The 23,063-nt window shown below is 42.5% G+C and overlaps 1 protein-coding gene across 7 annotated transcripts in view; it reads right to left on the bottom strand.

The window, feature by feature from the left end:
• The window catches only part of PALD1 (phosphatase domain containing paladin 1), a 222,902-nt gene that overhangs the window by 110,403 nt on the left and 89,436 nt on the right, over window positions 1–23,063 (bottom strand). For all 7 annotated transcript variants that reach the window (XM_019484326.2, XM_059729907.1, XM_059729906.1 and 4 more), the window contains 8 exons: window positions 18,489–18,584; window positions 17,812–17,946; window positions 17,219–17,335; window positions 16,911–17,090; window positions 14,930–15,127; window positions 10,840–10,980; window positions 9,454–9,525; window positions 6,445–6,585 (listed from right to left, as the gene is read on the bottom strand). In XM_019484326.2, the coding sequence (XP_019339871.2) occupies window positions 6,445–6,585; window positions 9,454–9,525; window positions 10,840–10,980; window positions 14,930–15,127; window positions 16,911–17,090; window positions 17,219–17,335; window positions 17,812–17,946; window positions 18,489–18,584 (1,080 nt within the window). The remainder of the gene's footprint in view (window positions 1–6,444; window positions 6,586–9,453; window positions 9,526–10,839; window positions 10,981–14,929; window positions 15,128–16,910; window positions 17,091–17,218; window positions 17,336–17,811; window positions 17,947–18,488; window positions 18,585–23,063) is intronic.

Genomic DNA, 23,063 nt, shown 5'->3' on the forward strand with positions numbered 1-23,063 from the left:
GTGGGGAATTTTTGTTTTAGGTGGGGAATTTGTTTGGTTTGGATTTTTAGGTTGAGCTACTTACGTTTTGCTAGCATTCTTTTAAGTAATCAAGAAAACAAGTTTTCAAGTTTAACAACATTATACTTAAAAAAGAAAATGGCATCATGTCTAATGTGTTTCTATATCAGGGTGCAAAACTCTACAACATTTCCAAATCTGCCATACACAAAGTTGTTTGTAGGCTTGCAACTGCTTGTCTTTTGCTATATACAGACATTTGGCTCATTATTGCAGGCTGTCTCCTAACTGCTAAGTTACTGGTGTTGATTTTATTAAGAGCATATACACGTGTTCTCAAAAAAGATTGGCCCTTTGAAATAAGAGTTGAAGCAGTATTAAAATCAGCTTCTCAAATTCTCATAGCTAGATATGGGTATCATGGTTGGGTGGGTAGATGTTCCTGATATGCCCTCCTTTCTTCCTGAACATATAGATAATATATAAGAAAGAATAAGTAAACAGTCTACTCTATAATGCCAAAACTACCTGTACATTACATAGGTGTCTTAGGGAGAAATAGCATATAATGCTTCAAACCAAACAGACTTGAATAATGAGCATGTGCATAATTTCTGCTTGGTAGGTTGCAGATGGATGGGTAGTTTATTACTCCAGCTACTACTATTGTCATGTTTTCTGCTGTAAACCTTGGAATGTGAATTATTGTGCACATGTTCAGAGCTCCAGAAAGGCCCTTTTATTTGTTTTAAACAATATAGGACCTACAGCTTAACAATATCCTTTTAATTGACTTATTCCTTGTATCACAAATTTCCTTTCCCACATTCACATCACCCTGAACAAATTCTTATTACAGTCTAGCATTTCCATCACTCCTTGTCAGCCCCTTTTCCCTGCCAAAGACATAAGGCTGACTTTGGTTGAAGAGAAGCAGCATGTGGGGAAGGAGGCTCCACAGCTGCAAGAACACAGGCCCCAGTTAAATAAACCTATCAGTCTGGCAGCCACAGAAAGAGTGAGTGTGTGCACGAGACCAAGAGAAAGAAGAGGGATAAAGCCCCATTGTTTTGTATCCAGAGTCTGTGGCAGGCACTTTAGCAGGGTTGAAGGGGCCACATCTGGCTATGATCAGGTCACTGATACCAGTTTAAAAGGATGCAAGGGAAAGGGGGAGGAAAGGAACCTGACATCCCTGTGATTGAGGGTTTGGGTAAGGGCAGATTTAGCAAAAGAAGGATGGAGGTAACAATAGCGCCAACCTGCCCCTTTGGGAATATTTTTTAAGCAAATAAAGGTTGAAGCATGGACTTGTATTTCCCCTTAGCCTCTCCCTGACCTGCAGAGCTGAAAAGGGGAGCTTTGTGCCAATATTGTGGGAAGGCTCAGAGACTGTAGCTTGGTTTTGGTAGGTAATTTAAAGGGCACCTGGGCTCACGTAAAAGACAAACCAAAACATCTACAACATTTTTATATTAGGCAAGGGCAGGGCTTTTCCTCCACAGCCTGGAACCCATTTACTTCAGTGAATAAAACATACTGCTCTGCTGAAAACTGCCTTCCAGCCTCAGCCCAAATCTTCCTGGTCCTTGTGTGAGACAACTGCAGTTCAAAAGTCCATATACATCATTATGCAACACACTTCAGTGCCTGATACAGGAGCCTAGGCAGTAACAGCACTGGGCAAAAAGAGAAGGAGTTGGAAGAGCAGAGTTGCCAAAGCAAGACTTTGTTTTGTTTTGTTTTTACTGACAATCCAAAAAGCTTTTGACTGATGGCCAAAGTTTTTTTTACTGATGTATGTTTTACATAATGAAAATGCAATCCTTCTGCCAGACCCTGAACAAGGGCCATGTTCAAATTTAGGGGTTAACACCAACCATAGTAAAAAGAGTTTGGCTGTCAGTAAAAAGTTTACAGGTTACTGGGGGGGGATGGGAAGAAGAATTTCTGGGTTGGCAGCCCTACAGCAATGGTTTTACACCGGGGTGGACAATTATTTGGGCCTGAGAGCCACAGAGGCTGTTTTGGCAAACTGACACAGGTCAGGTCAGTACTTTCCTCTCTACCCACACACACAATCACCAAAACTCCCATGAAGACCAGACCTCAGCCCCAAGTGCAGCTCACTGTCCAGCTGTGCACAGTCTCTATGGAGGCCCACCCCTGGTCCTGCCCCCAGTCCCAGATGCAGCACCCTCACTGAGGCTCCTGCTGCTGGCCCCACACGGATCTGCCTCTTGCTGAGCCAGCAAGGCTGGGGGCTGCTGCCACCATGCAGGCATCCCAGAACAAGCTGCAGGCTGGCACGGAACAAGGGTGCTCTGCCCAGGGGGACTAAGGAACCTACTGCAGGTCATATTTTGCCCATCCCTGTTTCACACTGTCCTGCCTTGCCCTGCCCTGTGTCCCCTACTCATCCCCACACCTGGATGTTCCCCCAGCCTTACCTCTGCCAGCCCTGTCCCCACCCCTGTTCTGGCATGGACCCCCTAAAGAAGGATCGCCTGCCTACCTGCAACCCAACATTGTTACAGGCAAATGACAGGACCCAGCAGCAGCACACAGACTAGGCCAGGAGGCTCTGTAAACTCTCACGAGCTACAAGGCCTTGAAAGAGCTTACTGCAGGGTGCTGTGCTCCTACTCAGATACCAAGTGGCACTCCTCTGTTCTGTTTATCTTTCAACACTTAGCTCCAGCTTCATTTCTGACAGGGAACTTTAATCAGCTCCCATTGTTTAGTGTCTTTACAGATGGCTCCTTTTTTTTTAAACAGACTTTATGGACAAGCATGTTTAGCCTCGTTATTTACAGACTGTCCATACATTTATGGACAGCTGGTAAGTCTGTGGAAGAGAAACTAGCTGGCTAATTTATTAAATGTCTTTATTTGCATTTCTAAGAGTATTTTTGATAAATTAAAAAGAAAAAGGGGGAGAATAATTTGTATAAATTTACTTCTGCCACTTGGCTGTTTCTTTGCTTTTTAGTATTTCAATCATCTAGATAAAGAAACATAAATGAGCAAATTCATTTTTGTTTCCACAGATTTTCAGTTTCCAATTTTCATGCAGAAAAGCTCTGCAGCAGTGTGTGAACAGCAGATGCTGCAGGGGACCAGTGACATCCCAAACTCACTTTTCAAATCCTCTCTTTAATTTTCTTTTTTCATTGAATCATGAGACTATTTCTAAATCAATATTAAATTGTAACTCAAAGAGTATGTAATACTCTGAACCTACTCAGAGCCTAACCTACCTGGCTGTTTTCCTTTAATGCCTGGAGGCACACTTGTTATTTGGGAAGGTTTCTGCTTTCCCTTTTCAAAAATACCACATGGAACAGGGTTAATTTGAGGTCACTGGAAAGGACTCTTTCACTAGGCTGGGAACAAAACTACCTGCAAGAACACAGAGCTTATGTCCCCTTTCCTGTATTTACATTTCATGTTAATATGAAAAAGCTGGAAGACTCAAAAGCCAAAGCCCTGAGCACCCAGACTGCAGTGAGGGAAGGAATTTATGTAGCTGGCACAAGTCTGAAAAGCAGAGCTACTAGTAAACATTAAAAAAAAAACAACGTTTTCAGCTTGATTTGTAAAACCTGCTCATATGCGTGCACCGTCAGCTTTGTGTCTCCATGGCTAAATACAAACAGTCAAAAAGCCTGAGACTGAATCAGGTCAATCTTCACAGGTTACTCTAAACTGTATAGATTGAACCAACAAGTAAGTGAACAGACAGTCACTTTTGATTCCAGAAATGCATCCACATGCCTGCAGTGTCCCAGGCCAGAAGCTAGGGAGCACTAGAGCATGCCTCCCTGCTCTGCTAGAACAGACAGCTTGAATCTGGATGGGATCTGGGACAGAAGTTCAATAAACCTATTTAATCGAAGTCAGAGAAGTCTGATACTACATCCATCCAGGTTTATCTTAAACCAGTTTCAGTCATTTTGAAAGCAGTTCATGTGCACTGAACTTCTGTTGTGTCACAGATTTGAACTGGTTTCCAATCGCTTATACCAGCTTGTGTGTAATTTCTGTCCCTACCCCATAGGGCAAGAATTGGCCCTCCTGTTTTGGATCTGCTCCTCCCCACCAACATGTTCCTTAGTGGGCTTAGATCTCCTGTGCTTTTCATGTCTTCTTTCTTGCTTGTGTGCTCACCTCATGGATTACATCAGCACACTTCTGAGAACATAGTTAATTGCTACTGTAGTATCAAATGCAGGAGGAGTAAAACACATGGCTTTTGCCTTGTTATGCACAGACAGCATATTAAAAATAGCTTCAAAATAAGCAATTCATTTTTTAAATTATATTTAGAAGTTCATATTTTAACGTAAGTCCAATTTGGGGCATAGCCAACTTGGCAAAAGCCCTGTCAAATTTTGGCTTATATTTTCCAGCGCAAAAAAATTCCTCCAGAGCTTGTAATAATATCTAATTAAAAAGTTGTTATTTTATTACAGTTCTACTATCCATCATTATTCCATCACAAAACCTTCCATTAACCTGGAACCAGGGATATGGCAGCAACTAGCATCCCCTCCCCTCCAAATGCACCTGGCCAGCTGGATAACAGCAACACCCAGCTGGCAGAAAAGGTTCTCTTCTACTGACTAAAAAAAAGAGCACAAGTTTGGTGGCACTAAAGTTCTGTTGGAGAAGTTATTTTCTAAGATGCACTGGAATTCACCCATCTCTTTCGTGCGCAGGAGGGTAGAACATGGGTGGAGACGCCTATGTAATAGTCAAACAAGCCAGGAAGTAGGAAGAAAACTCAGGGGCTTTTGTAACTCAGTTACCTGGTAATGAAGTAATTTGAATTTTCATCATGAAAGAGTTTTGGTAGGTGGTGGGAGAAAGAGTTCATTTTTCCTTAGACAGGGTTATAAAGGAAAAATGCAAAGTTTTTATCAATTGGTTAAATTTGGGCCCATCTGTCCAGACAACATTTCTTAAAGATTGACAAAAGCTTCCCCATCTGTGCACGAGAAACTTCTATTTACTGCACTTGTTTCTGAACTTAACCACAAATTTATGACTCCATTTTTATGCTTTTTCCAGAGATTGCACAAGTAATACTCCACATGCAGTGTACTGTGACTAGGTTCCTTAAGCAGCCTTCAGCTCCTTACATCAACAATCCCATGTGCATACACACATCTACAGCTGGTGGCAAGGAATAAGCAAGGTTAGCATTCAGTGCTGTTCATGCAAACACACTGGCAGAAATAGGACAACTACAGAACACTGAATAGGCTCCAATGGGAGTCTGGAGAAGCTCTCCAGATATTATTGCTGCATAAGAGTAAGGGAGATATAAAAGCAGAGAAAGATGATCCAGGGTCTCCAAAAGGGACTGTTGGGCTCCAGGGTGCCTTCCCACAAACACATGCCCTCTTCTTTTCCACATCCCCCATCCCTCAATTAACAGAAAAAGCTGTACAAATACAAGAAAATGGGTAAGTAACCATAACCATGTGGATGAAGCACAGGCCAAACAGAGCACCCTTGCCCCCTGCTGGCTGAAAGTAGCAAATGGAATATTTTGTGTCTTAAAAGCAAGGAATACCCAGTTAAAACAGATTTAAAGCCCCACCCCCCCCATCCAAAAAATAAGCCAGTTGTCCCATTATGCAGTGAGCTACTTGCACATTAGTCAGTTCATTTCATTTGACAACTACCTCCGAAAGTCATCCACTTGCTTTTTTTTTTTTTAGGGTTTTAGTTCAAACTTCTTTCATTCACAACCTCCCCTCCATGACCAAATACCTGCCAATCATCCACATCGTGCAAGATGAGCTATAACAAAAGTTATCAGCCTCAGGGCATATGACTTAAGCATGTAATAGAAATGTCATACCTAGCATGAGCTTATGGCATTATACTTCTGGAAGTGACTGAAGTGAATAATAAACTAGCTAAAGAATAAGGGCCAAACCATCTTCCTGAACACTGAGCCTTGAAAAATGATGCTAGATCTAGGTTTTGGCCTCAAATGACAGCATCATCTTAGCCTGTTTGGAGACTCGCAGCCACAGCAAAAATGAAAACGATAAAAACACTGTGACCCACTCTGGTGTCTGCTATGACCCATCAGATAACCAACAGTTGGAATGCTCATGTGCTATTGCTGGAGGAGACAGGAAGAAGATTTTTCTGCAAGAAATTACAGAACAGCAAGAGAAGCAACACAAGCAAAAGAAACAGAGCTTTAGAGTACAAAGGAACCATGCCTTCATGTATGTTCCTATAGCACCAGCACAGTAGTACTCAACTGCTGCTGATGGCTTCAGGGTTCTACCAAAACATGAATATCTAACAAGTCAAACAAGAAAGACATCCAGGTCATTAAAGAGTTGGCATGGTTTATTTCTGGGAGAGTCAGGAGCACAGAAAGTTAATCTGGGAAAAGCAGTCACTAGCCACACTCACCTGCCTGTATGTGCACACGATGATTTCTCTCAGGTGATAATGCATAGGTGTCATGGTCTCACTCACAGTATCCAGTGCCATATCTACCTCCTTCTTTATTCTGTGACCCTCTGGCAAAAGCTGGACCACCTTCATCACTACCTGGGGGACAGAAGCAGCAAGGCACTTTATTCCAAAAATCTACATATTTTGAAAATCCCTCTGAAGAAGAAATTAGTTCAGATTTAACCCTTGTTCCCATCTGTATACCTAAATCCATGAACTGTCTTCTGTTGTATATTGGTACCATTAGCTCTGTGAGCAGGTGTCTTTTTGTCCTGTGTTTGCTCAAACCTCAGTAAAAGTGAGGTCTTTATCTATGGCAAAGGCCCCTGGGCACAACAGTAATACAAAAGGACAGTCACCATCTGCAAAGACCATAAACTCAGATCATCTACAGTCAGGCTCCTCTGCAGGCAGTAGAAAAGGGTTGCTTACTGGTCAGCTGGCAATAGCTTTGGGGTGGCAGGAGATGACAGGAAATAAGATGACTACTGGATGTGAAACAGTGGACTAAACATAGACAATGGTTTTGTGATTCATTATAATCTAGCTGGTGCCTCTTCTAACTTCTCAGTATACCACAGGTATTTTTTTCCATTCTGGTCTTGTTCTTTTACATAATTAGGTTATCTATTTGATTAAACTTTTTTTTGCTTTGAAGCTACTTCTGACAGTTTTCTCTTCTACTCCTAATTTACTGTGCCTTAAGTGCCTGCTTTTTTACATATGGCATTAACACACACCATTGTTTTAAGTGCACTTGCTTCCTCCTCAGACCTTGAAAAGAGCACTTTATGCCTGAAGACTCGTTTAGCATCCTTCCTAAATACATTGCTGGTCCAAGAAAAGATATCACTATTTAAAACAAAACCTTACTTCTCACTTATTTCCTGGACCATCTCAGCTACAACAAAATCCCAGCCATGCTATATTCTAAAATACTTATTCTTAAGAGAAAGATTCCTGAAGAATATTTTACCTCATTCTACTAAAGACAATGCCCAGAAAAAATGGAGGACACTCACCCCACACAAGCCACTGCTGAAATGAGTGGAAATGCAAGTGCTCAATACCTCTGACCCACGGTGTCTCTAATCCTGAGACACTTAAGAGCACTAGCCACAGACTTTCTGTGGCAGAGTAGGGACTAGAACCCATGTATTTTAGACTCAGATGATTAAACTAGCCACCAAACCATCCTGCTGCTTTAATCCATTTGGTCACTTCAGGCTTCTTGGCTCAGTCAGGCAGTTAAAGACAAACTGCTTGAGTTTCTTTTTTAGTTAAAAATCTCAAATGTCTGTTATCCAATTGCATCTCAAAACCAGCTATCTTAATATGTTGGTAAGACAGGAGGAGCAGCTCACCAGTCTTAACAAAAATGCAGTATTACTTTGAAGTCTTTTTAGCCCAGGATGCAGAATGACAGTGGAGCTCTCTTACTGTACACAGTAGATTACAAGAAATAGCTTCCCTTAGGAAGATGTCATGATAGTCAGGATTGTTAATCACTCTCAAACCCTCAGAGATTTCTGTTTTACTTCACTATCAAGAGAGCTTCGTTTTACCAGAACTTGCTGTGCTCATAGTACTTAAGGGCATGTCTGCATGTCTGTATCCAACACTAAGAAGCACCACCATGAAGCACACACCTTGCATACTCACCACTACAGTATGTGCCCCCACTGCCAAAAATGAAGCAACATAACCACTTTAGAGCAGGGGTGGGCAAAATGTGGCCCACAGGCCACAAGCAGCTCGCCAGGCTATTCTATCCATCCTACAGGGCCCCTAAAAAGTTTAGAAAATTAATATTTATTTGCCCCTGGCTGCCTGTCACATGATCCTCAATGGCTTGCCAAAACTCAGTAGGCGGCCCTCCACCTGAAATAATTGCCCGCCCCTGCCTTAGAGTATCTCTGAGCATGTGTCCAGGGCTGCTTTCAGGCTCTCTGTCCCATGTATGTTCACTGGCATGTGCTCATGGAAGCTCAAATGCAACTTCATTGTCTCATTTCTGGATCTGGCACAAGCAGAATGGGAATGAGTGGGTGAAGCATTCATGGTAGGATTCCCAGGCATGTCACAGAGGCAGTATAGACTAGCCCTTAGGCATACCAGACTCCTGCAGGTCTCCAGGTCGGACGTGGACCTGCCAGCATTATGCACGAATACAACCACCACAACACTGTGTTGTTCAGTGTTCAGAAACCTCCTTTGGAAATAAAAATGGCACAGGTATTTTAAGTAAATAATACTTGTGACTTTCATAAAACAAAACTGGTCAAAACAGTCCAATGCTGAATAGTGACAAAGTGGAGGCAGGGGTTAATAAAACAGGGCATAATCAGATACTGTCACTGGCGGATGGAGGAAAGTCTAGAAAGCTTGAAAGCACAGCCAGTTAATTCCTGCATGTTGTTGGGATGTGGGCTGTGGGGTGAGTGTGTAAGCTTGCTGCCATCTTTGATACCCGCATGTTGTCTGCAGTTCTTGGACAGGGGAGTGTTCTTATGACTGGTCTCCTCCAGGCTGCACATCTGAGAGCTAATTCTTGGTCTTCAAATGAAGCAAACATTTGCCACCTCCACAGATCACCTTAAAACAAGTGCTAAAACTAACAGGTTATTTCTTTCTTTCCTGGTTCTCCTTGGGCATTTTATGCTACTTTAAAAATCATGCTAATTTCCAAACACAAAACGTATCAAATCTTAATGTCCGAGTCCTAAATAGCCAGATCCCAGAATCCACACTTTAACATGGTCATTACTAGCTATAAAAGTCTCAGGATGCTGGTTTCTGATGGCCTTAAACACAGATCCTGTCACTTACTGGCAGATTCAGTCCCTGAACAAACCAGCTGAAAAAATGAGGCTGTGCCTAAGGAATGGGATGCAAATAGCCCTTGGAGATTTGAGCAAAGCACCTCAAAATAATGGCAGTAATAATAACAGCAGAAGGACTCACCTCAAATTCCCCTTTGGTATACTTTGCATCAGGCACACTAACAATTTCATCCTCGCTCACCTCAGGAATACCCTACAGCAAAAAGAAGCCAAACGAGATTGGGGCTGTTAAAACACTAAACCAGAACCTCTTCTTACCTACAATGTAACAGTTAATAATGCTGAGACAGAGGTCTAAGCTCTGAACTGTGTCAGAAGAAATGGCTTTTCAAATAATAGTTTATACTATATACCTTCGCGCCCTTCCCCCCCGCACCTCCCCAATCAATAGCTCCCAAAGCACTTACATTGATGTTCCCCTTCCACCACCAACAACCAGCAAAGCATGGTACTGTACTTAAATGACTTGCCCAAGGAGTCAGTGGGGAAAAACAGGAATAGGCAACAAGCTGTCCAGAATTCCAAACCTGGTCTGTCCCAGGTTTGGCTTGGTTTTGGTGAGCCATGTCAAACAAGTTACTGGGCTTTTGCGTCTTAGTTTTCTGTTCTGTTAAAAGAGACTCCTTCACCAGTGTACAAGAATTGCAATTCCTTGCATAGAAGGTGGTAAGAAACTGAAAAAAAGTAATCTTGTCACACTAACTCATGTTCGTCAGCTAATTTACTGGCTAACCCTACTAAAGGGTTAAGGACAAGGAGGTCCCTTTGTCTCCAGCATCCAAAGCCATTCCCTAAAGTCTGAAAGCATCAGTCCACACAGCTCATTGAAAATCCCTCTTGCCACTGTGAGCTTTGTGATGCTTTTCAACAATGCTACTCAGCAGTCTCATCATCTTTGTGACTAGACAATGCTCCACACCTGGCTTTGTACAGCAGAGCTCAGAGAAACAGACTGGATCGATCAGTTCAGTTGCCCTGAAATGCCCTGAGTGCATTTCAGGGCAACTGCCCCGGGCCCTGCACTTTGGGAGGCACCACAGGCTGAGCCGAGCGGCCGCGGTCTTTCTTGCAGGGCCCGCCTAATGCCGGTGACTCCACACTGCTGCCAGAGGCTTCACATCGAGCCACTCGCCACCACCCCACCGCTGCTGCTGCCGGCTTCTTCACATTTGGGCCCCACACAGGCTGATTTGCCCTGTACCCCGCACCCTGCTAGGGTCATATCTGGTTGTAATGAGGTAGGAAATGCTCGGTCACTGCTTTCTTCTCCTGCATGGTCCTGCTCAGAGAAGCAGACACACCTCTGGCCAGCTCAGGAGCAGTGTAATAGAGCCTTATTAAGACACCTCGCTCTACTCCAACGTTGCTGTGAATGCTCCAGCACAGCCCACTTTCACTGCTCAGAGTAAGGGCTTGGCTCTGGTATTTAGAGTTAAAGATTAAAGAATCACTCCTCTGTTTCCAGCCTTCCATCCACTGAAAGGCCCATCCCTGAGCAAGTACCTACATTGAAGTGCCAAAGTGTGAGGACAGCAATAACCATGGCTGTGGTGGTTCTCCCTCTGCCACTGTGGCAGTTGAACACAAAGGCCGTGTGGGAATCTTCAGCCAATGCACTCTTCATTGCATCCAGCAGCTGATCAAAATCCTGCAGAAGGAAAACATAAAAGGTTAAATACGAACTTTTCCCACCGGATATAACCGCAGACTCTGTTGTAATTAAGAGCAGTTTCTGCACAAAGTATAATATAAAACAAGAAAATACATCTACAACACCCTCTGAGGCACTCAACAGTAGTTCATAATCTGCTTTAGGTACTGGGGAGAGAATGTGACTAGTGCAACATGTCAATGCCTATTCCTTACAGAAAACGCCAAAAAATCTCTAACTTCTATCAGAGCGGCAGCATATACGCCCAGACTGCATTAACAGGGTCAGCTGTGAGGTAAGATCCTAGCTACCCATGGAGAATATGAACCCTTTAGGCCAGCAAGAATGCCACTGTGTTACTACCAAGTGTATGATGACCTATTCTTCCTGAGACTTACAGGAAAAAAACTTACATGACAATTATGTCCTTTAACATTCAATTCATATATACAAACTCCCTGAACTGGGAAGACTCAACACTTCTCCCTACAAGATCGGCCATTCAATCCAATATTGTGATATATTGTAAACCATCTGCATTAACTTGTACAACTGTGATCATTTTAATCTGGCTGGCTAACTTTCCCCCCCCATATGTGTTGAAAACAGCTGTCCTTCCTTTCCTAAATATATTTAAAATGGGATTAACATCATAGCATGTAGATTATGTTACTGCATGGATCTCAGAGCCTTGCTCCTTCAGACAGAATTCTGGGTGCCACTATACCAAGCCCAGACCAAGTGGTTTCTGCAACTCTGAAAAAAGTTAATACATAACTGTAACTACAGCAGCATTAACATTTTCACTTTAATGGAAATGCTAAAGAATTATCCTAGAAAAGTTTCTTAATTACTGTTCTCTTAATTTCTTTTGCATCAATATAAGGTTTCTAATAGAAGTCACAGAACTTTAAAGAAGCCTGACTGAGACTGCAAGAACAAATCATCCCAATGCACAGGAAGATTAGCAAGTACAGTAGAAGACCAGCTTGGCTTAGCAGAGAACTCTTCAGTAAACTAAGTCACAAAAAGGAAGCTTATAAGAAGTGGAAACTTGGGCAAATAACTAGGGAAGAATCAGGCATGCAAGGATGAAGTCAGGAAGGCCAAAGCGCAATTGTAGTTTCAGCTAAACAAGGGATTCAAAGGGTAACAACATGGGTTTCTACAAGTATGTCAGTAGCAAGAGGAGGATCAGGGAAAGTGTGGGTCCCTTACTGAACGGGGGAGGCAGCCTAGTGACAAAGGATGCCGAAAAGACTGAAGTGCTCAATGCCTTTTTTGCCTCAGTCTTCACAGGCAAAGTCAGCTCCCAGACTACTGCACCGGGCAGCACAGTTTGGGGAGGAGGTGAGCAGGCAACAGTGGCAAAAGAATAGGTTAGGGACTATTTAGAAAAGCTGGACATGTACAAGTCCATGAGGGTGCTGAAGGAGTTGGCTAATGTAATTGCAGAACCTGGCCATCATATTTGAAAGCTCATGGTGATCAGGAGAGGTCCCAGACAATTGGAAAAGGGCACACAGTGCCCACATTTAAGAAAAGGAAAAAGAAGGATCCAGAGAACTACAGACTAGTCAGCCTCACCTCAGTCCCTGGAAAAATCATGAAGCAGATCCTCAAGGAATCCATTTTTAACCACTTGGAGCAGAAAAAAGTAATTAGGAATAGTCAGCATGGATTCACCAGGGGCAAGTCATGCCTGACCAACCTAATTGCCTTCTATGATGAGGTGACTGGCTCTGCGGATGCTGGGAGACCGGTGAATGTGGTGTACCTTGATTTTAGCAAGGTTTTTGATATGGTCACACACAACATTCTCACAGGCAAGCTAAGAAAGTATGAACTGGATGAATGGACTGTAAGGTAGAACTGGCTGGAGTATCAGTCTCAGAGAGCAATGGCTCAATGTCTAGTTGGCAGCCAGTATCAAGTGGAGTGCCCCAGAGGTTGATCCTGGGGCCAATTTTGTTCAGTGTCTTCATCAACAACCTGGAAAATGGCATAGAGTGCATCCTCAGCAAGTTTGCAGATGACACTAAACTGCAGGAGGAAGAGTAGATATGCTGGAGGGTAGGGCTAAGATTCAGAGTGACCTAGAGAAATCGGAGGATTTGGCCAAAAGGAATCTCATGAGGTTCTTAAGGAGAATTGCAAAGTGCACTTAGGATGGAACAATCCCATGACCCAGTACAGACTGGGGGCTGACAAGCTGGGCAGCAGCTCTGCAGAAAAGGACCTGGGGATTACAGCGGACAATTAGCTGAATATGAGTCAGCAGTGTGCCCTTGTTGCCAAGAAGGCTAACAGTATACTGGGATGCACTGTTATATGTGTTGCCAGTAGGTCAAGGGAAGTGATTCTTTTCCTTTATTCTGCACTGGTGAGGCCACATCTGGAGTACTGTGTTCAGTTTTGGGTACCCACTACAGAAAGGATGTGAACAAATTGGAGAGAGACCAGTGGAGGGCAACAAAAATGGTGAGGGGACTGGGGGACATGACTTAGAAGGACACACTGAGGGAACTGGGTTTAGTTAGTCTAGATAAGAGAAGACTGAGAAGAGATTTGATAGCAGCTTTTAATTACCAGAAGGGGATTCAAAAAGAGGATGGAGCTATACTGTTCTCAGTGGTGGCAGATGACAGAACAAGGAAGCAATGGTCTCAAGTTGCAGCATGAGAAGTTTAGGTTAGATATTAGGAAGAATTTTCTCACTGGAAGGGTAGTAAAATACTGGAACAGGTTACCTAGAAAGGTGGTAAAATCTCCATCCTTGGAGGTTTTCAAGCCCTGGCTAGATAAAGCTTTGGCTGGGATGATCTAGTTGGGGATGGTCCTGCTTTGAGCAGGGGATTGGACTAGATGACCTCTTGAGGTCCCTTCCAACCCTCATTTTCAATGATTCTATGAACTCAAGAAGAAATGCTCAGAGACTCACACTACATGTACCAATCTATCATTGCAGAGTGGAGCCAGCAGATGGCAATAACGCATTTCAAATCAGCATGACTGAAAAGCAGCCCTGATCCCACCACTATTCATAGTGACAAACCCAGAACTGAAAGCTACAGCAGTCAAGTTACACAGATAAGTGTCACTGATCACTGCCTGGGCCAAAGATGGACAACTAACTATCAATTTATGGGTTAACTCTCTCATTTTCCCTTTTCTCCAGGGACTCAGTGTACATAAATCCTGGGAAAGAACACAAACCAAGCTTCCTCTTCATAAACCTGTGCAGAAACAGGAGTACAGGACACAATCCAGACCTGCAGTCTCTCTCACTCTGGCCAGAATCTTCCCAGGTTTACCAGTCCCCTACACAGTCTAGAAACCAAAACTACAGCTGCCCTTTCCCTCTTCTGAGGACTAAAGACCACCACTGTGACAAGCCAGTAGAAGGACATCTGGCGACTTGCTTCATCACCTCCTCCATGTTCTTACTCCTGATGTCTGGATAGAAAAGAGAAGAAGGAGCAAATGTAGCAGCCACCTCCAAGCCAATGTAATAGCAGCTTCCTGCTCCACTATACAGAAGCTACTGTGCCTTCACGTGAAGGAAAGATTGGAGGAGTGCCATCCCTTCCAAAAAGCAGAGGAACTAAAAGACAGCAGTGCAACTGAGGAGGGAATGAAAGAGGGAGTTGGGATAAATTTGAGGAAAATGGAAAACAGAGTAAGAGAGGGAATCAATTGAAGGGAAGAGCTAGAAAAGAAAATCAAACTGGAAGAGGAGGTGAGCATCAGTAGGGGGACAAGGAATAAGAGGCAGAATACAAGGGGCTGTAGGGAGCAAGTGGTTGACCTATCCCATCCCCTACTCTTTAGAGAAAAACAGGAAGATGCTCCACGAAGTTCCCATCCTAGAGAGTTTTTCACCATGCCCTTCTTCAAAGAGTTTTGAAATTCTGGTAATGGCTGTAGTTTCCTGTTCTTCCATTACCTGCTCCTTGGGAGCACAGAAGTCTGGGATTGGGATCCGTTTGTACATCAGTCCCTGGCATGTGCTTTTGTGTTGATTAAATATCTCCTGTATGGTCAGGCAAGTCTTAAATGTCTTCATCTGTTTTTCCTGCTCCAGATACACCTCCAGCCACTTCTGGGACTTCAGCATGTCATTCTTCAGGGTGCACTCTAGTTTCTGTAGGAGAGAATGAGAGAGAGAGAGAGAGAGAGAGAGAGAGAAATGGACACTAAATCAGAACTTGCTCATTACCTGAGTACTGCACGTTTTATAAGTTTTTTTTTCCCTTCTTGTTCTAAGGACATCTTACACTCCATAAATGTGTAGGTGAATGTAATGCTCATAGAAAGATGTGATAATGTCTGGCACAGTGCAAGACCACAGTTAAGAAGCTTTCCATACATAGTTTACCCAAATCCCCATTCACCTGATCTGTAACAATCGCTGATATTTCACATCCAGACTTCCCTTCAACAGAGCCTACCAGTGACATTTTGTGATGCGTGAAACTAACTAACCCATTTTGACTTTGATTTCCCATTTGCCTCCACTGCTCAAAGTCTTAGGGCCAGTGCTTTTCCTCCTGCATTTCCATTGGCTGTACATGACAATATCTTGGCTTAGCCTGTGCCGAAATCCTGACCCACATCTGCATCATAGCCCAAAACAAATCTCTTCTATAGCCAGCCAAAATCCCAACTCTTCAGAGTCCAGCATGTCTGAAATACTACTGCCACCTTCTCTTATACACAAATAAACACAGCTAGTTTTGCACCATACTCAAGATGCCTCTGTTGGCTCCCCATTCATTTCAAGATCCCATTAAAAACTAACCACAATGGACCTGGCTTGCTTCTTGCCACGCATCTGACATGATCTACTCTCTTTGCACTTTCTTCACTCAAGCTTGCCACTGTTGGTAACAAGCCTTCTCCCCTCAGTCTTCCTGACTACATGCTTTCAAAAGAACATATGTTCTCCCTCACCAAATGGGACCTTGTCCAGTCTTTTCAAGCCACATTCTTCTTCCTGGAACTGTTTTGCTCTACATTTTGCAGAACATTACACATTTTAGAGTGCTGTATAAATGCATAATAATAATGGGGGGTGGGTTGTTTTTTGTTTGTTTGGGGTTTGTTTGGTTTTTTGTTTTGGGTTTTTTTTTTTGGGGGGGGGGGGGACAGCACCCAGTCTCTTCCTATCAAGCATGCACCATTCTGTGCTGGGTGGTATCAAACAGCCAGGCAGGTGGCCAGCTGGTTAGGTTAATGTGCTGAGGGACATCTGAACAGGACATGTTTTAAGTGGGTGCATCAACTAAAATTAATTGACTCTCCAAGAGCGTAGATTTTCATTGTCTGCTTTTTATATGTTAAGGCAAGTATTTGGTGTTGATGTTTCTTCTCTCCTTTGTTAGCAATGAAAAAGTTAGTCCCCCACACAAAGGTACAGAGATTCTTTGAAAAGGAAAAATAACCATACCATCTAGCATTATCATTTTAATGCACTGAACAGTAACAGGATTAAGGAGCTATAGGCATGTATACATATGCTCCAGGCTGGAGGGGGGATGCTTTAATTAGAGCAGCTCTGAGACATTTCAAGGAGTGGAGGGAGTGTCTCATGATGGAGGCAGTTTTACCAACATGTGCTGCCTATTTTGAAGGAGTGACAACTTGGGAGAGCACCCCCACCACTATTTTGAAGCACAGGTATCCTGAATAGATGTAACACGGAAGCTTCTGGAATGCATTAATTAGCACACTCCAGCAGACTCAATTAATCAAGTCTGCTCTGATGCATACTAATTAGCACACACTGGAGCAGAAATTTGTTTGCTTATTTGTCCTGTCTTCTACATTTGAATAATACCAATACATTTGAAAAACACCAAGATGTATCCCACACTTCAGCCACAAGCCAAAAAAAGGGAGAGGATAAGAAGGTGCTATGGTCTCACCTCTAGTTGTTCAGGCATTCTTACAGGGACTGTAATCTGTTGTTCAAGATTCCCAGGTTCCCTGAGGGTATAGGTTTGTTCATTCCCTTCCAGCACTACTTCTTCACGGAGGTTTATCCACAAGATGTGGGAGTACTTCCTCTTTGCATCAGTTAAGTAGCTCAGGACTTTCCCAATGGCCTAGGGGAAATGGGAACTAAATGAAATGCAAGGCACATGATTCAAACAGCACTACAAAGAGTATAAAAACTAGAAGGTTTTAATCCTGTTCCCTGGTCACCTTCCCATTTGCCAAGAGCTCTACTTACCTTGGAGTTGGGCTGTGCTGTCCCATACACAGGCATTTTAGGAACCCTCCTGAAGTTGGCTACGTTCATCTCCTTCACAGTACTGAGCACATCTGGGGAAAAGCGCTCATCTACCACCTGCAGCAGAACAAACCACCATAAACTGGAGACAATCAGTGACATCCCTGCCTGCCCATTTCTGCTGGCACCTTTGCCATTGCAAGGCTTCCCAGAGAATCTCTCCCAGCTGGTCACTCCCTCAAAGCAGGGAGCACACACTGGTAAAACTGCCTCCATCATAAGACACTCCCTCCACTCCTTGAAATGTCGCCCCTGGCACTGCAGCATACAGAAGTCTGAGAAAGAGAGGGATGAGACTGAAGCCACAGAACTGGACTCTTTCAAACACTCCAAAACTGAGGGCTGCTGGACTGACAGCTTTCAGGAGGCCCTACCCAAGGGGATTTTTAGCATACGAGACAGTGTACACATTTGTTTCTGAGCAGCATTTGGCTGAGGTGGCCCTGGCACATGACAGGCAGACCTCATGTCTAATATGCTGCCTCTAACCTGCCAAGGTGGGACGTGGAAGAAGATTTAAAGCAGTCACTCACCAGTACTCGTATCCCCTTTGTTATCAGCTCCCCTGTCACAGTGAGCTCTGACAGGTTCATGTTCACCTGCAGCCTATACAATTCTGGGTGTCTACACATCCATCTGCTGAAGTCAAGGGCGAAGGCCATGGGGTACTGCCATTCACAGAGAAAGAGACATGCTGGATTCAGGAACAGGCGAGCATTATCCTGTATGGCATGTATATCTTACACAGAAAGCAACCTCAAAGAGCAGTTCTTACAAGCAGTTCATAAAAGGGCTGAAAGCTCACTGCCAAAAACTTATCAGTATTTAGAGCTCCCATTACAGAGCTACACACAGCTTGACCTGATACACTACTTCCTATTTCATCCAAGACTTCAGACTAAGCACTGCTAAACTGAAGGATGTTTTTGTCATTTGAACAAACAGAATACATTTTTTAAATGAAAGAATTTTGAAGCAATTACATAAAACAATTAACCAATGTTTGAGTTTAGACTTCATAGGGGAAAGGTTAATACAGTAATCCATTGAGTCACCTGCACTATATATACAGCACATGGCTAGGGAAATGAAAGGGCCTCCACTACTACTTTACTTTGATTTTACTCTATTTCACTAGACCTGTAACTCCAACCATAAAGGGAGGAGGAGTAAGACACAGGCTTCGGAGAGGGATGGGGAGGATTTTCACCTGCTCATGAAGGTAGTAGTTGAAGGCAATCAAGTAGAAATAGCGTTCAAGGCACTGCAAAGTCCTTTGAAGAAAATATTCTTTTGTGCTATTCCCCTAAAATAAAATAAAAAACAGGTGACACTTGTGACATAACTAGCCTGTCCAGTAAGAACCATGCATTTAAACGAAACTTATTAATATACAGCAAAGTTTAAGGCCAATGCAGATTTCAAGTATAAAAAAAAAAGTGTCCCTCTACACTATTTGTCATCCAGGTAAGATAAGAAGATCATTTTTCTTTCCATTAATAACCACAGATTACCTGGATGCTACAAGTATTTAAACCCTAATTGATTAGACTGAAAATCCAGTTTCAGGATGTTATGGAAAATGTTCTAACTTGTAACTGTTTATTTCTAAGACACTTCCCTGTAATGCCGGGGGAGGAAAGGAGTATTTGGCAAGGATCACTTGGAAACCTCTGACATTATGTAATTGACTCATGAATATTTACTTGTTACCTGCAAGACAAATCCGGCTCTCTATCATTTATCAAGAGACTAAGAAACATGCTTACTCTGGAAACTCAAAACAAAGTCTGTAATTGTGGAAATATTCCAGGTTTCTACTGATGTTAATATCACCATCAGGGGTTGGGGGAGGGAGGGAGGTTCCAGGCATTTTGTTTTATTTTTCCCAGTTTTCTTTACCTTTATTTTTACCTCTGACAAATCCCTAACATGCCCTAAAAAGAGGCTTTAAAAAAGTCAGGCTTAATACCCACCTCTGTTCTAAGATGACTTAATTTAAAGAGACTGAAACTGGATTTTTTATAATATTGGTTAGAAAGCAGAGAGAGTCCTTCTACCCATGTCAATGAAAGTTTAAACCAGACAAGGCTCATGAAGACAAAGCAGTGACCATTTTATGGCTTTTTAGTTCATTCTTTTTGTAACAGGTGTCCAGAATACAAGAGCCACCTCTTCATTTAACACTAGCTGACACCTATGCTAACAGCCTGTGAAGAAGTACAGAGTGAACAGAGACAAACAGCTACCTTCCCTCAGCCCAAAGGGCAATTCCTCTAGGACAGGTGTGGAAACATCTTGGCAGGGTCAGGTATGAAACCTTGACCTGCTGCTGCTTCTGCTGCATTTATTTTCCATACGTAGATGATTTCAGGCTCTGCTCTACTGCCTCAGTTTTGTGAAGGAACACATACTTCAGGGAGCAGAGAATTCCCTGATACCTCAAAAAGGCAACAGCAAAATGACTATCTAGGAATATTCACTCTGCGAGATCCCAATCCAGTAGAGCCTTTAAGAACATAGCAAAAGCCTGCTGACTTCAATGCAGCTACATTGTTTTTCACTAGCTAAAAATCTGGCCCTAAATCTACCAAACATATTCCATCCTTGCTTTCTTATTTTTTTTTTGTTTCCCCTTCTCGCCATATGCAGTTCATGTCCAATAAGCAAATTTTCCTGGAAACTCTCCATTGTTTAAAACTGCTATAGCTTTACTTGAACTTCAAATAAACACTTCTCTTGTTTAATTTACAGCAATCCCCAAAAGTTTATTTTCCAGTGCCAGTAATGATATACACCAGCCATCTCCCATCACAGCAAATCGCTGCAATACAGAATCAGCATAAGTCTTGAGTAAAATACAAACTGCACCCCTTCGGGGGGGGGGGGGGGGGGAAGGAGGGACGGACAACACACCCCATCCTCTTGCTCAAATAAAAAAAAACAAAAGATGAAGAGGACTCTTTCAGCTAACACCAGCCCCAGAAATAGGGAATGGCGCCACATCAGATTCCAGGGTTCAGTTTTCCAGTTTTATATCTGTTAGCAGGACACACTTTCTCTTTAAAAAGAGGAGAAAAAAGAAAGCACCTGATAGATTCACATAATGACATCTCAGCTATGCTTTTATGCATACATTCATGTTCCTGTAACTGTGATTTATATACATTAAACATATCCATTCCCACAGCGACAAGCTTTGCGGAGCCCACATTTCACAAAAACAGCTTACATGCCAATTTCTGAATACTTCACCCTAATTGGAGGCCCTATGTCTACTATACAAAGAAAGCAGGGTAGCTTTGTACCTTACAGACTAACCAAAATAGAGGTATATACATATCTACATACATCTCTACCTTGGTTGGTCTATAAGGTACAAATCTAACCTACCTTCTACTTGTCTTCAGAATAAAATGGCTAACTACATCTCTCTAGTATAAAAAGTTACTTCGGGAGTGCCATGGGTGAGCAAATCAATCTTCAGCTGAGACATCAACTCCAATTGCCCATGTTTTGGTCCCCAGCCAATATGAGTGAAGAGTAATGTTACAGGGATACACTCTCACAGGACATTGACTCCACTAGGTCACAAAGAAGCAATACTGATAGTCTTCAAAGGAGCTCTCTGGTCAGCCCTAGTATAACTTCTACAAGGGTGAAGGCCTTCATGTAAAAATGATATACAAAATGATATATAAAATGCATGAAAACGCAAGCAACCCTCAGAGAAAGAATCTGAACCCTCTGCCTTTGAGTATAAACCTGAAAAGTTATTCTAGCTTCTCTTTCACTTACACTTTTGGTGACACATTACTCTTGCTGAGCCAAGAACATAAGATATGCATAGCCAGAACATGCCCACTAGTACAAGGTATTGCTCATGTGCTGCTGAACATAATTTAGGTATATGGAACACCTCAGTGTACAGAGGAATATTCCAAATGCCACCAAAAAAAAAAAAAAAAAGGTGTATGTGGGGGGAAAACATCTTGGATCTGCATGAATTCCTGAGAAGAATTAGACAAGTGCCATCTCACATTCTTTTCTGTTTAATCATTTTAATGGTGCTCTCCTCTTTGATAAATGGCAAATACATTTTCTTTGGCTGGATAGTGCACATTTTAAAACTGCCCATGGAGGAACGACACTGACATTTCCACTCCATTCTAACTGCACATTAATTATTTAAAATGGATAGAAAAAAAGGTTTGAAAAAAGCCATAATCAAAGTTAAAAAAGAGTCAAGTGAATCTAGGATGTGCAAATCCTCAGCCAGCAGAAGCAGGGTGGCTTGAAAGGTCAGTGAAAGAAGTTGGAAATCATGAGACAGATGTTTGTATGTTGTAAACCAACACAGCTCCCTTGATTTCAATGGAATGATATCCATTTACAACAGGTTAAGATCTAGAATGATCCTATATACATTAGACAGTTGCACTATTTGGCCATACGTGACCTTTTCCAATACATGTTGCTTTAAGTGGACAATGCAAAGGAGCTAAATTGCCTTGTTTTGTCTCAATTAAATAGCGTGTGGTAATTGAGGCATCACAAAACAAAAATTAAAACACCCGATACACAGATCGCAGAAAATCAGCTCTCACCCAGGCATCACAACAATCCCAAGGACCACATCCCTGCTACACAGCACCAACTGTTTAGTTGGCCTTTCAATCAAGTGTAAAATGAGTGGAAGAGAGCAGGAGCAATTATAACACAAATACAACTGAATAAAATAGAATTCCATTTGAATGATCATTTGGTTTGGCGACTTAAGAAGTGGTCTTGTCCCATGGTCTTAGCACATGCTCCATCGTAGGGATGGTGAAAATGCAGTCTATTATAGCAAAAGGGAGTCCCATAAATAGGGGGCAACAGCAGCTAAAGGTACTCAAGCACATTCTCTTAAGACAAGAACAACCTTATATAAAAGCTTTACCCAAAAGGAGATGGTAGAGCACAGCATGAAAATAGAACATGATTCAGTAAGTGCAGTGCTTTGCATTCAGCTACAAATAATCAACTATACAAATACAAAATGAGGAACAACTGGCTAGGCAGCAGTTCTCTAGAAAAAGATCTGAGAGTTATAGTGCACAATGAGCTGAACGCTCGTCAACACTGCAATACTGCTGTGAAAAAAAGAAAACTTTGCACTGGGATGCATGGGAATAGATTACCTTAAAAGGGTTATGGAATCTTTGTCATTAAAGATTTTTTTTTTTAGAATATGTTAGACAAACTTTGCCAGAAATTGTTCTGATATAGTTAATCCTTCCTTGGGAGATAGGACTGGAAGGCACTGTGATAGGTCATCATATCCACCCTATCTTCGGTAGTTTCCTGAATAAAGAAGTCTTAAATGATGACGTGTCTTATATAGGGCCTGGTTTTCCTCTAACACTGGTGAAATTTATGAGTAAATCTACTGAAGTCAGTGGGGCAGTAGTGGGTCTATACCAGTGTGAGGGGAATTAGAACAATTGACACACAGCATTCTCCTTCAGCAAGTAACGTCATTCCCTATTTTTTGTCACTCCCCCAGGAAAGATACAGCAAAAGAAAGATTAAGATGACTTTTTTAATTAATTTTGTATTGAACCTTTTCACATTGAATTGGACAGGGCGTAAAGAATAGGATTATCAGCCTGAAATAATAAATTGCCCTGTATTATCCAGGACAGCCCTGAATTTTGAGGCAGGGTCCCCAAAAAATCCCTACCATGAAACTTTTGCCTCAAATTCAGGCAACTGGTCCCAAAACATTCCTGTAGTACTCAGC

The sequence above is a fragment of the Alligator mississippiensis genome, chromosome 6, assembly GCF_030867095.1.
Source record: "Alligator mississippiensis isolate rAllMis1 chromosome 6, rAllMis1, whole genome shotgun sequence".
In the NCBI taxonomy this organism is placed as follows: Eukaryota; Metazoa; Chordata; order Crocodylia; family Alligatoridae; genus Alligator; species Alligator mississippiensis.